Source organism: Pongo pygmaeus, chromosome 12 (genome assembly GCF_028885625.2).
Source record: "Pongo pygmaeus isolate AG05252 chromosome 12, NHGRI_mPonPyg2-v2.0_pri, whole genome shotgun sequence".
Taxonomy (NCBI): Eukaryota; Metazoa; Chordata; class Mammalia; order Primates; family Hominidae; genus Pongo; species Pongo pygmaeus.
In genome coordinates, this window is record NC_072385.2 from 36,477,686 (window position 1) to 36,491,420 (window position 13,735).

Below are 13,735 nucleotides of genomic sequence, written 5' to 3' on the forward strand. Positions count from 1 at the left end.
ATTCTGTTCTGAATAACTTTATTGCAAGTCACATAATCTTGGTTTAGACTTGACGCAACAGGAAGTTACAGAGCTGTAAATACCAACTGGTCATTACCTTATTGAGTTTAGAAAACTTTCAAGTTCGTGACATATGTTAATTGCACTTAAATAGGCAGTGAGAGAAAGATTTATAAAGGCATCATTCAAAAGGATTTTTACATTTGGGTGTGCCTTACTCAATTACAAAAATTTCAAACCATCTTCCCACCTAGGCCCTAGGGCGAGTTTTCTCTTTCCCTGGGACTGAACTAGCACAAAGCACTAAAGGGTTTAAGCAAACGTGAGTATCACTGAAAAGCACTAGAAGAAAGTCTCGATGTGGCTGGAAGAAACCAGAAGGCAAGATTGCCTGGGTGAGAAAGAAAACATAAAAATCTGTGTGTGAGATCACAAGCAGCAACTTCTCTCTGTTGACTTCAGATGTCTTTCCCACAGTCGGGGCACAGGATGTCGTCCCTCTCTGTGAGAAAGCCACGCCCCACCAGTGAGAGGGAGCACTTCTTACAGTTAAAGCAGTCGTTATGCCACTGCCGTTCCTCAAAGGAGATGTATTTTGTGCCGCCAAGTCCTGTTAACAGAGAGAAAATAATACCAGATGAAGAAAGTTAGAATCAGGCTACTGGGACTGAAGAAGGAATTCTGGTTTGATCCGTTTCAAAGTTTGGATTGTGTAATATGGATAGTGTGAATTTCTAGTGACTGGGTGTTGGGAATCCATATATAAATCAGATTCTATGCACAGCCTGGAGGATCTCGTGAATGTCAGAAGAGATATATAAACTGGTTCCAAAACGATGTGGTAAGTGCCATCAAAGAATGCTGACTGTGTATTTGTTATGTGTTTTCCCACAAAATGAAACTCTGTGAGAAGAGGGAGCAGATTTCTCTTATGCCTTCACTAGGTGCCTCATGTTGCCTGGTGCTCAAATTTTTATGACTTAATGATTGAAGCACTGAAGGGAGTGTAGAAGAGGAAAAGGTTAATCCTCCCTGGGATGGCCAGGAAAGGCCTCACAGATAAAGTGCAACGTGGGTGGGAATGAGGGGAGAGGGATATTGTTGCAGCGGGAAGATCCTGAGAAAGCTGCAGACAGATAGAATGGAATCAAATATTTAAGGTACATTGGTCCCTGATTATAATACAGTTGGTTTTTACCTAGTGTTTTTTCTCAGTGCTACAATAACCACAATTCACATTCATATCTAACATTTTACATTTAAAAGTGCTTTATATAGACTGTATCACTTTATAAAACTTAATGGTATAAACATTTACCTCAACAGAAGTTACTGCTGAAAACAGCATTAAAGATGAATATGTTCTGGCAAAAGATTACATTTTCCCCCTAAATGATTCCAAGGGAAATCTGGTATATAAATGACCAGAAACAGATATTTTAACATAGGTAAAGTGTAAATACTATGCTTTTCTTCATATTTTAATTTCACATGGAAATGTAATGAGCTCTGCATTACACATGAGAGAACTGTTATAGTGACCTGGGAAGGTGAGTTAGCTGAGTTAGGTGAACTTGGTTCTAGGCCTAAGGGAAAAGAAAGTCAAGGACAAGCACACGGGGTGTATAGATGTGTTTCTGTAGTTACACTGAAAAGCCACATAGGAAAGCCAGGCCACAGGGTACTCCAAGTGTCTGCCACCTTCCTCTGATAGGAACGAACCAGTCAACTGAATGCAACGGGATTGCAAATCGCACATCATAAAACTTCTCCTTTGTTATTATAGAATACACACTTTTCTCTCCCCACCCAGTCACTCATTTGTGTAGTGATATGTGGTGACCATTTAAAGGACTTTAGTGTGAAGTCATCTGTTCTCCACACTGAATTTCTCCAGCCTGCTTAATAGTCTAGTCCAGAAGCCTGGTCTGCCAGCCAGCCAGATTTTGGGCTCTCACTTAGGCAGATTCTTTGGGGGAACACAATATGAAAAACTCCTTAGAATGTACCCTCTGCCCTCATATAGCTATGGCCTTGTGGTAGAAATTTCCCACTCAGATGCTTTGGAGTACAACCGTCTCAGTAAGATGGTAGGGGACACTTCTAAGAACACAGCATGGCTGCTAAGCCTGAAAAGGCCAGTTTTTATTGTGCTTTTGTGGTGTCACAGGCTCACAGACTGCAGTTTTAGAGATAATCCAACCCAAAGCAGAAACTAAACCGTAGCACAGGCCATATGGTTGTGATTGGGTGGGCTGCAGAGGAAGTAATCATTACTTGCTGAAGCATAGCCAGTGCACCAAGGAGAGGAAAGCAGATAGGCAGAAAAGTCTGCTGTGTTCAGAGCCTTAGGGAGGTCTGGGGAGTTTAGGGATGTAGACAGGGTCACATGCTAAAATGCTAGGCCTTGTTCAAGTTTCCAGTCGTTCTTCGAAGTGGGGACCCCAGGACACTCACCGCTGATGGGGTTGGTGCACCCAGCACACTTCTTGGCATACAAGTCACAGAAGCAGTTCAGGCAGTAGGCAAAGTCATCGCGAGCCGTGAAGCGCTGCCCAGACAGCTGCTTCCTGCAGGCAGTGCACACGAAGCACTCCTTGTGCCAGGGCTGCTCCCGGTAAGTGACCCCTCCTGTGGTGATGGGCTGCAGGGACGAGGGGGAGAGTTAGTGTGGCCTCTGTGCTTGGCAGACATCTTCAGTCTCAGCTACTGCCACTGGACGATGCAAGATCCTCATCCAGAAACGTCCAGTTTGTTAAGTCACCAAGAAGCTGCTTTACAAACTTCACAGTCACTCGTTACCCTCGCCACACGCTTTCATTCCAGTGTGATAGGCCCTGGCTTTCCCGTTAGTGAAACTGGAGCTTGGGGGTTGCCCTCAACCCTTCCCAGGGATGCTGGGGATCTAAGGCATAGGATGCCTCAGTAGTGTTGCCACCTTCCTGAGCAGGGAAGCAGCACAGTGGAGGGGTCGGGATTCAATACAGCATCAAGGAGACCTGGGTTTGAATCATTACCCTACTCCTTACCAGCCCTGTGGCTGGGAGCAGGTTATAATAAAGATCTCTGCACTTCAGTTTTCTCATCCAGGAAGTGAGAGTGATGAGGTTAAATGGGCAAGGTGATGAGGAGTCCTTACTTAGAAGCCTGGCAGGGCCGGTGGCTCACACCTGTAATCTCAGGACTTTGGGAGGCTGAGGCAGGTGGATCACTGGAGGTCAGGAGTTCGAGACCAGTCTGGCCAACATGGCGAAACCCCATCTCTACTAAAAATACAAAAAATTAGCTGAGTGTGATGGTACGCCTGTATTCCCAGCTACTCAGGAGGCTAAGGCAGGAGAATCGCTTGAACCCTGGAGACGGAGGTTGCAGTAAGCCAAGATCATGCCACTGCACTCCAGCCTGGGCAACAGAGTGAGACTCTGTCTCAAAAACAAAACAAAACAAAAATCCTGGCAAGTGGTAACTTCTCCAATGCCACTCACAAGCCTGTCTCTCCAGCCACTTATGGTGAAAGAAGGAAGAGACTTAAAGGACAGCTGGGACTGGCATCTGCTGATGCCACAAGAAGAGATGGGCATCTTGGAAGTTTTGGGAAAAATAAGCCAGATGCCTTCATTCTCACCTGTATTGTGGTCTTAGAACATCTGTGAGGTGAAGCTGCAAAGCCACACGAGGTGGAACTGGCCATCAGTACCTCAATTTTACCTGGTATTTTTCTCCAAATGTTGCATCTCACATTCTATTTAAAATGAGTGCTTGGTGGAGCTGAGTAAGCGATCAGAGGAGTGTAGGTGGCCTCAGCTTGGCAAACGAAGGCCATGGAAGATGGAGTGCAAGCACCTCACAATCACACTTTTTTGCATTTTATTTTTTGCACATTTCGGTATCATCCAGTAACTCCTTTGGTTTTTAAATAAAGCTTGTGAAGTAAGAAAGATATTATCTTAATTTTATGGATGAGTAAACTGAGACTCAGAGAAATTAAAAAGTGACTTGCCGAAGAATTCATAGCTGGTTAATGACAAAGCAGAAACTAGAATTCCGGACTCCCTTCTATCTTGTATTCTTTTCATTAAACCATAAATCATGAAGCATCTTCCTATAACCCACCCCACTTCACAAGAGAATGAACACAAAACACACCTGGTTGCAACGTATCCATGTGAATGCAGTAGCCTGTGTGTGTCAGATGTCTCCTCTGCCTGCAACATACATCCTCAGTCCTCCCTTTCTCCGGATTCCATGCTTCCCACCCATATCAGCTAACTCGATGCCTCTGAGCATAGCATGACTTTCTCAGCGACTCCTTCCCTAAACACCACCCTGGCCCCCAACTCCTCAGATTAGTTGAGGTCCCTCCATTCCACACTCTGCTCCTCCATAGCACACTGCTCAGTAACTACTGATGGGTTTGACCCTGGAGTTTACTTCCACCTAGACTACAGTTAAGTGTCTGCATCTTGTCCAGCATCACATCCCCAGTGCCTGAGAGGGCCAAGTTCATGTCGAGGAATGGATGCTTCTGGCATGAATGTTTTTGTGTGTATTTAATGAACATGCACATAAAAAGCATGCATCCCAGAAGGATGTGTTGCTTTCATTTCTGCAAATGAATAAAGCACACGTTGGAAAGATGACAGAGGAAGAGCAATTCGGATGAACTTCCGTTAGGTCTTGATGAGAAAAACAAACCAAAATAAAAATAAAAAGGGGAGAGAACAGGGAAGAGGGTTCCTAAAATAAAAGCAGGAATGAGAGCTCAATCTAAGAATAAAGAAAAAAACAGGAGTTCGTGACCAGTCTGGCCAACAAAGTGAGACACCGTCTCTACTAAAAAAAGAAAAAAAAAAAATACAAAAATTAGGTGGGTTTGGTGGTGGCAGCTGCCTGTAATCCCAGCTGCTCAGGAGGCTGAGGCAGGAGAATCGCTTGAACCAAGAAAGCAGAGGTTGCAGTGAGTTGAGATCATGCCACTGTACTACAGCCCAGGTGGCAGAGTGAAACTGTCTCAAAAAAAAGAAAAAACAGAAGCATAAAAGGAGAGGAAATAAAGAGAAATAAAATTTAAAATAACAGTAAAGAACAAATGGGGCCAGGCGTGGTGGCTCACGCCTGTAATCCCAGCACTTTGGGAGGTGGAGGCAAGTCGATCACCTGAGGTCAGGAGTTCCAAGATCAGCCTGGCCAACATGTTGAAACCCTGTCTGTACTAAAAATACAAAAAAACCAGCCAGGCACGGTGATGCACGCCTGTAATCTCACCTACTTGGGAGGCTGAGGCAGGAGAAATTGCTCGAACCCAAGAGGCGGAGGTTGCAGTGAGCCAAGATCGAGCCACTGCACTCCAGCCCAGGCGACAGTGTGAGATTCTGTCTCAAAAAAAAAAAAAAAAAAAAAACAACAAAAAAAAATGGAAACGAGAGAAAGGCTGAATGGAAATTGGCAAGAATACTCAGCACTTAGAAAAGGTGCGGACAAGGTGGGGACATTCTTGCCCAGGCCAGCCAGGTACAGGTAACAGCATCGGGGATGTTTCTCCATGGCCCAGACGCAAGGGTAGAGGCCCCAAGGGCAAAACAGCAGAAGCTGGGTGAGCAAAGTCAGTAAGAGGATGAGAGCAAACAGAACCTGTGATAAGTTTCACAGCTGGCACTGCCCAGGGTGAGTGAGCAGTGGGAGGGTGCCACTCAACAGGCTGACGCAAATCCTAACAGCACAGAGACGCTGGAAGCTACAGCATAATAAGAGTTGTGTGTGTGTAAGAGTCAGAGGGCACAGCAGAAAACTAAGCTACACCCTGAAGGGCGCAGTTCGGGGGCAACTGGGCAGACAGATGGCTTCCTACGGATATGCAGTTCCCTTTCTTTCTTTAACCCTAACAGAGCCATGACTGGAATAGCACATTATCGAGTAGATAAGTTTATTTTTATTTTTTTAATTTTTTGAGATGGAGTCTCACTCTGTCGCCCAGGCTGGAGTGTAGTGGTGCGAACTTGGCTCACTGCAACCTCCACCTCCCGGGTTCAAGTGATTCTCCTGCCTCAGTCTCCCGAGTAGCTGGGACTACAGGCATGTGCCACCATGCCCAGCTAAGTTGTGTATTTTTAGTAGAGATGGAGTTTCATCATTTTGCCCAGGCTGGTCTTGAACTCCTGACCTAAGGTAATCCACCAGACTTGGCCTCCCACAGTTCTGGGATTACAGGCATAAGCCTCCATGCCCGGCCAGAGTAGATACATTTAATAAATGATCTGTCCCATATCCACGGGGGCAGACTTTTCTCCTTTACTTTTCTTCTCACATCCGTCTCTCTCTCCTCCCTGCTCCCTCCCTTCCTCTCCCCCCTCTTCCTTCCATCTTTCTCTCCCTCTCAAGTTTGCTGTTGTTTTCTTGTTTTATTCATGGAGAGAAGCTGAACAAGACAGCTTTGGGATAGTGGCTCCCCTTCCCTCTAACCTTAGGTCATCGACATGAGAACATATTTAGAAATGGTCTAGAAGAAGGCAGGGTTAAACGATTTGATCACAGAGCTCAACAGTGTTGATGTCTTTGAAAGAAGGATGGACACCCAGACCCAACGGATGAATGCTCAGAATCTAAGGCAGGATAGGCACAGCTCCCACACCACTTAAGTATCACAGGTATCCTTGGTTTTGGAAAGAGAACTGACAGACATGGACCATGGAGGCAAACCGGCCAGAACGTGCAAGGGCCAAGGGGGAATCTGAGATACCTTTTTGCACTGAACGCACTGCATGGCATGTTGTTTCTCATAGCAGGGCACACAGAAATTCTGATTGTCTTTGGGGATGAAACTCTTGGTTCCAATTGGCTGCTGGCAGCGGTGGCAGATGAAGCAGGTCTCATGCCAGCTGCTGCCCTTGTACTCCATCTTGCGGGTACCTGTCATCAGGGTCAAGAGGAACACAGCAGAGTTATGGTTAGAGGGGTGTGGAGTCCCAGCAATCTGCCTTCAGAGCTTGCTGCCCTCTAGTTTTATGACCAGGGCAAGTCACTTCAGCTCTTGAAGGCTCACCTCTAAATGGAGGTAATTCCTATTTTGTGCAGGGCATGGACTTTGTCTTTTGGTTCACTACTGTACACCCAGCTCCTAGAACAACATGTGTACATTTTAGGTACTTAACATTTATTTATTGAATATCTTGGTTAGGAATGTTAAATCTAAAAAAAGTTAAGTCTCTCTCAGCAATGCAAAGTATAAAGAGAAGTGTGGCATAGCTCTGATGAATTCCCATGGAGCATGACTTTTGGAGTCTGGGGACTGTATTCACCTACTGCACACCTGATAATGAACACCCTGTCTGGTTCGCAGCAGGATGGAAATGGCTGGAGTGTGAATGAACCTGGAACCTCAAACCTGATTCAGTGAGCAGCCTCTACAACACTCACTTTACATACTGCCTGTTGAACCAAGTTGCGATGTATCTTGGTAGTTTTACGCACTGTACTAAGTGCTATAATTAAAACCTGCATGTAGTTTTTTTTTTTGTTCTCGAGACAGGGTCTCGTGCTGTCACCCAGGCTGGAGTGCAGTGGTGTGATCCTGGCTCACTGCAGCCTTGAACATCTGGACTCCAGGGAAACTCCTGCCTCAACTTGAGTAGCTGGAACTACAGGTGCACACCACCATGCCTGGCTGAAATCTTCATTTGTTACTTGTACATCCCATTTAGTAATTGCCTAAACCTGAGCCATCCATTGTCTTTTGAATAACTATTAGCATTTGATATGTTTCTACCATTTCTCCAAGTGAACTGAGGAGCTCTAGAGAACTGAAACACTTATGGGTCACCCCTGCCACCACCAAGCTGGACTCACTGCAAATGCTCGGTGTTTGTTGACTGACATTTTTTTCATTTTTGTTTGCCAGAAAGAAGTGTATCTATTTATAGCAAGAGATGATTCCAGATAGGCGTGTAAACAAGTACCCTTCCCATAAAGCAAATGTAAAGAATAATCTGGGGAAGTGAGTATCAGGGACAAAGAAACAGGAAAGTGTTGTAAGTGCCCGGACTAGCTGAGGGGCCTGGCCACTGTGTAAGACCAAATCCAGACTGCTGCCTGCTTTTCAAATAAAGTTTTATTGGAACACAGCCACACCCATTAATTTACTTCCATTGTTTATATCCGCTTTCACGCTAGACGGCCTAGTAGTGTGCAGCTGTGTGCAGTTGTGCAGTTGTTGTGTAGTTGTAGTAGTTGAGTAGTTGTGACAGAGACTGTATGGTCCACAAAACCCCAAATATTTATCTGGTTTTTGAAGGAAAAATGTTGCCAATCCCTGGGGACTGTGGCATGAGGGTCACATACGTGTGACTTCAACTGGGGGTCAGGGAGTGATGGGGAATCAAGCCGACAGGGGGACTGCCCCGCTTCAGACCAGGTGGAAGCAGCTGCAGTAACACAGGTGGCTTACAGGAGTCTATAGACTAGTCCGTAGCTCTCAGCCCCAAAATCTTATGGTCCCAAGGACAAAGCTAGGGGTTGTATTTTAGGTGGCTAGAAAGTTGGTCATGAAATGTCTGTCCTCCAGTAATTAGGAATGTGCTGGGAATTATCACATGATTGTTATTTAGGATCATTTTCTCAGCTTCCTGTACTTCCAAGACCAGACATTTGAGATTATATAAAATAAGCAGGGTGTGTGTTGGGGGGCAATGTGTGAGAGGGAATTTGGGATGGTGACACACGGCAATCTTATAATTGAAAACTAAGCTGTACAATCTATGGAATTCAATTGTGGGGTGATGAATCCTAAAACAAACATTACATGAAGCAATTGAAATTCAAGTAAAAATAGTGGAAGGACTTTGACTTCACAAAGATTTTCTTCAACCTCCATGCATACTTTTGTCACTTGCTCTTTGGATCTCTGACCTTCATTCTGATCAAGCAGCCCGGAAGCCAAAGGATTCTGCCAATGAATATGGGGCAATTATGACTCTCATGGCATTCTTGTCGAGTTCTGAAATAAGTATTATCAGATCAACACCAGTTCGAGGGCAACTCTACGTGCAGGGAATGCACAGAGCACCTGGAGCCTCAGGGACATGGCACGTGCACCTCTGAGGCATGGCGACAGCAGTGGCCGTAAGCCTGCGTGGTCATATGCAGCAATACCGGCAGGTGGCAGGAGCGTTCCTTCTCCTAACTGAATCGCACACTCTGAACCGAGTCTCCCGCAGACGGAAGCGCAGACTTGAAGAAGGGATGTCTTAATCTGATTCAAATAGTCAAATGAGGCTGGCTGTGGTGTCTCAGCCTTGTAATCCCAGCACTTTGGGAGGCTAAGGTGGGAGATCTCTTGAGCCCAGGAGTTGGCGACCAGCCCGGGCAACATAGGGAGTCCCTGTCTCTACCCCCCCCAAAAAAAAATTAGCCAGTTGTGGTGGTGTGTGCCTGAGGTCCTAGATACGTAGGAGGCTGAGGTGGGAGGATCATTTGAGCCCGAGAGGTCAAGGCTGCAGTTAGCAGTGATCGTACCACTACTCTCCCACCTGAGCGAAAGAGCGAGATCCTGGCTCAAAAAAAGAGTCAAATGAGGAGCCAGAAATTTGGTTGCTGGGTTGGAGACAGAATTTCGCTACTTGAGTCTGCTCAGAGGCTGTGGTGCATCTGTAAGCAACGTCTGCTAATAGGGGCGCGAGAGCTGGTAAACCCCAGCACTGGGGTTACTGATGGTATTCCAGTTTCCTGATTAGTCATCAGGAAACTGACTTGTGTGGGGGTGTGGAGCTGGTGGGTGAGTTTTTCACTTGTCCTCTAAATGTAAATTCACCGCAAAAGCTGTGCACTGACGCTGTAACCCATATTCATCTTGAATGGGTTCTAACACTTTTAAAAATCAAACCCAGGCAAGCAAGTGCTTTGATTCAGTGTCTTGTTGGTGCTGGTTTGTTTTGCATACACCAGGATTCTTCTAGATGCCCTGCCTTTGGTGCCCAGTCGGTTTCTTCTGGCAGAGGCACCTGTAAAATGGGGATGAAGCCATCCAACCCAGGGAACACTGAAGATTCAATGGGATTCTGTAAAGCAACAGAGTGTCTGACCCCTGTGTGTGTGCTCAGGGGCTGGAAGCTGTAGCTGTGTTGTTATTATTACTACACAGCATTTCTTACCACAGAGCCTGAATTCCAACTTCCCTCATTCCTTAGTAGAAGAGGCTGCCGGCCAGTTAATTCTCAAATATTCAGTATGGGTTACCTCTCACTGAACATTAGGTTTTTACTTCTTATCTAATCATGTTTTTCTTTTCTTTCCCCCCGCCCCAGTAAACACCATGAGAAAGAGAAGGTGTGATGGTTAATTTTATGTGTCAGCGTGGCTGGGCTCTGGTACCCTGTTGTTTGGTCAAAAAACAGGTTTACTTGTTGCCGTGAAGGCGTTTTTTAGATGTGATTAACATCTAAGTCAGTAAGCTTCGAGTGCAGCACATTACCCACGTATCAGGGCTGGGCTTCATCTAATCGGTAGTAGGCCTTAGGAGCAAAGACTAAGGTTTCCCTAAGGGCAACTAATTCTTCTCAAGACTGCAATAGACACACCCTGCCTGAGTTTCCAGCCTACTGCCCTACGGAATTCAAATGCTCCCATTTGGAACCGCAGTATCATCTCTTCCCTGAGCCTCCAGCCTGCTGCCCTGTTCTATAGATTCCAGACTTACCGCCTCCACAATCTCATGAGCCAATCCCTTGAAATATATCTTTCTCTCTCTCTCTCTCTCTCTCTCTCCATATGTATGTATCTGTGTGTATACATTTCTTTGATTGTTTCTGTTTCTCTGGAGAACCTGACTAACACAGAAAGTCAAGACAGGTGAAAAATTCAAAATCCGGGAAATATGCATAGTTTTTATGTCATGGTTGGTGCTAACAGTTAAAAGTCTTTAAACAGCCCCTAGAGTCCCCAGTGGAAGCTTCCTTGGGCCCTTGTTCAGGAAACTAGTAAGGGTTAAATTTGTTTTTCAATTAATGTTGTGGTTCTTATTGTTACTGAGAGTGTTGTGTCTCTGCAGTGACTCCCTGTGGGGCAGGACACAGGTCAGCCTGGCTTTCTACGGGCTTCAGTTCTCATTTGCACTGTCGCACAGCACTGCTGCCCGAGTTTCCAGTCTCTGCAGGATCCACATGACCTTAGAAGAGGCCTTCCTGCCTGGAGCTGCCCCATCTAAAGTCACCATGCAGCCCTTCCAGCTGTCTTCCCTTACAGCTGCCAACAGGGCTGGGGCTGTGTCAGCCTGGGCATTTTTCTTCCCTGTCATAGTGTGTCACAGTTGTTTTAAAGTTATATTAACCAGAGAAATGTAGTAGCAGTAAGAAATCATCTTACCAAAGGTCAAATTACCTCCTTGCCTTTTTAAAAAATGATTATTCCTTATCCTACATAACTTTTTTTTTTTTTTTTTTTTTTGAGATGGAGTCTCGCTCTGTCGCTCAGGCTAGAGTGCAGTGGCGCGATCTTGGCTCACTGCAAGCTCCGCCTCCCGGGTTCAGGCCATTCTCCTGCCTTACCCTCCCGAGTAGCTGGGACTACAGGCGCCCGCCAACACACCCGGCTAATTTTTTGTATTTTTAGTAGAGACGGGATTTCACCGTATTAGCCAGGATGGTCTCGATCTCCTGACCTCGTGATCAGCCCTCCTCAGCCTTGCAAAGTGCTGGGATTACAGGGGTGAGCCACCACACCTGGCATCCTACATCTTTCTAAACTATTTCCTATATGTCAGTCTCTTCAGTATTTCTTTATCATCAAAAACAAAGCAAACCAACATGATGAAACCCCGTCTCTACTAAAAATACAAAAATTAGCCAGGTGTGGTGGTGCACGCCTGTAGTCTCAGCTACTTAGGAGGCTAAGGCAGAAGAATCTCTTGAACCTGGGAGGCAGAGGTTGCAGTGAGTCAAGATTGCACCACTGAACCATGTTGGCCAGGCTGATTTTAAACTCCTGACCTCAAGTGATCCACCCACCTCAGCCTCCCAAAGTACTGGGATTACAGGCGTGAGCCACCGCACCCAGCTTCTTTCTGTATTTTGAAATTCCACATATTTTTGTCCACTTTGCTTTTTAAAATAAAAGATTCTGCTCTCCTACATAAAAAAAAAAAAACAAGCAAATAACTCCCCCCAACATACACACACAAAAAAACCATGAGGGACACAGTCCCATCAACACACAAGGTACTTTTATTGCCATCCTTGGCACCTGGCCCAGTTGTGGCTGTGCCCTTTTCGACTGTCCGTCTAGAACACCAACTCTACAAGGGCAGAGGACCAGGTGCACCTCGGCTCACACCCTACGAATGCTCAGCTCGAACCCAGTGCCTGGCATGCAAGGGCGCAGGCGCCATGCACACTTGGTGAAATAACTGAGTGAGTACAAATTCAGCAGGTAGAAGGGAAGAAAAGAGAAACCATCTCTGGTGGTGGTAAAGTGGGGGCAGATGCAGGAGATGTATTTTTAAGGGGGATGCCCACCATTCACTTACTCTAACAATTTGACTGCATAACACTGCCCCATGTGCACAGCAAAAAGATCCCGTTACTGCCCATGATAGAACCCGTATGTCCCTGCTTCGTAAGTACTCTAAATACTCCTCTGTAGTTCAAGGTCAAACTGGAAAGTCAACATGAGTGTCTGGAACCAAGTCAATGTGAACAGGGGGGTCAGAGGAACGTGCACAAGGCCTGAAGCTAGACTGGCTCACGCATGAGAAAGGAGTGTCTCCTGACCTGGCATGATGGTCTTCTTGCATTCCTGGCACTTGGATGAGTACTCGTTGGAATAGCAGTCTGTACAGAGCAGCTGGTCCTCCTTGGCAGCAAAGGGCTTGTCCACCAGTGAGTTTGTGCACTGCGAGCAGTGGAAACAGGCTTCATGCCAGTGCCGGTCCTTGTAAGACAAGTCCTGTGGGGCCAGACCACACAAGACAGTCAGAGGCGGGACAGGATGGCTTGGACCCACAGCATAGGGGCCCCTTGCGAATCTGCAGGGCAAACAAGGAAAGAAGTTGGGCCGAGGCACGCTGGCGCACCCACATTCATGCCCCAGGACCACCTAACTGCTGAAATCAATTAAGACTAGGCTGCTTTTCTCTTGCTGCATTTTAGAGCAACAGGTTAGACAGATGTGCATGTATGTACATGTCTGTGTGTGAGAGATGCTTCTAAAAAACAAAGGGATTTCCCTTATGTATTGCCTGCAAGAAAGAGAAACAGAAAACATGAACACCTATCAATCCATCTCACACCACATCCGGCAACAGAGAAACATACTGCAGTACGTCCTTGGCTGAGGGAGCCCTGCCCAACTCAGATCAATGTGGTCACCGGCATGGCAGAGAGGCTCTGGGTGTCGGGATGTTCACAGAAGGAGGCCCAAAGACTGGTGGGAGACGGTCAGGAGAGACTGCGTGTGTGGGTGCTACCTTTGTGGGTGGCAGTGAGCTGGGGGAGGAGGGGAATTTCAGGCAGAGAAAGAGCACAGACACAGAAGATCTGGGGATGGGGGGCATGTCAGACTGGAGGGACCACAGGCCAGGGATGAGGTGGGAGGGCCCCCCGGCCTGGCTGGACCGGAACATATGGCTGCCTTTTTGCCTTTTATGTCTGTGTAGAGATTCCGCTGATCCTGAAGGCAGTGGACAGCTGCTTTTCAACAGGAGGGTGAAGTGCTCAGACTGGGGGATGGGTAAGGATGTGGGAGTGGAGCG

The 13,735-nt window shown here is 46.5% G+C and overlaps 1 protein-coding gene across 8 annotated transcripts in view; it reads right to left on the reverse strand.

Annotated features, from left to right (window-relative positions):
* Position 1: 1 nt before the first annotated feature.
* FHL2 (four and a half LIM domains 2) overlaps positions 2-13,735 on the reverse strand; it is a 76,703-nt gene continuing 62,969 nt past the window's right edge. For all 8 annotated transcript variants that reach the window (XM_054476613.2, XM_054476612.2, XM_063648501.1 and 5 more), the window contains 4 exons: positions 12,756-12,930; positions 6,737-6,906; positions 2,458-2,644; positions 2-610 (listed from right to left, as the gene is read on the reverse strand). In XM_054476613.2, the coding sequence (XP_054332588.1) occupies positions 459-610; positions 2,458-2,644; positions 6,737-6,906; positions 12,756-12,930 (684 nt within the window). In that variant the 3' untranslated portion in view covers positions 2-458. The remainder of the gene's footprint in view (positions 611-2,457; positions 2,645-6,736; positions 6,907-12,755; positions 12,931-13,735) is intronic.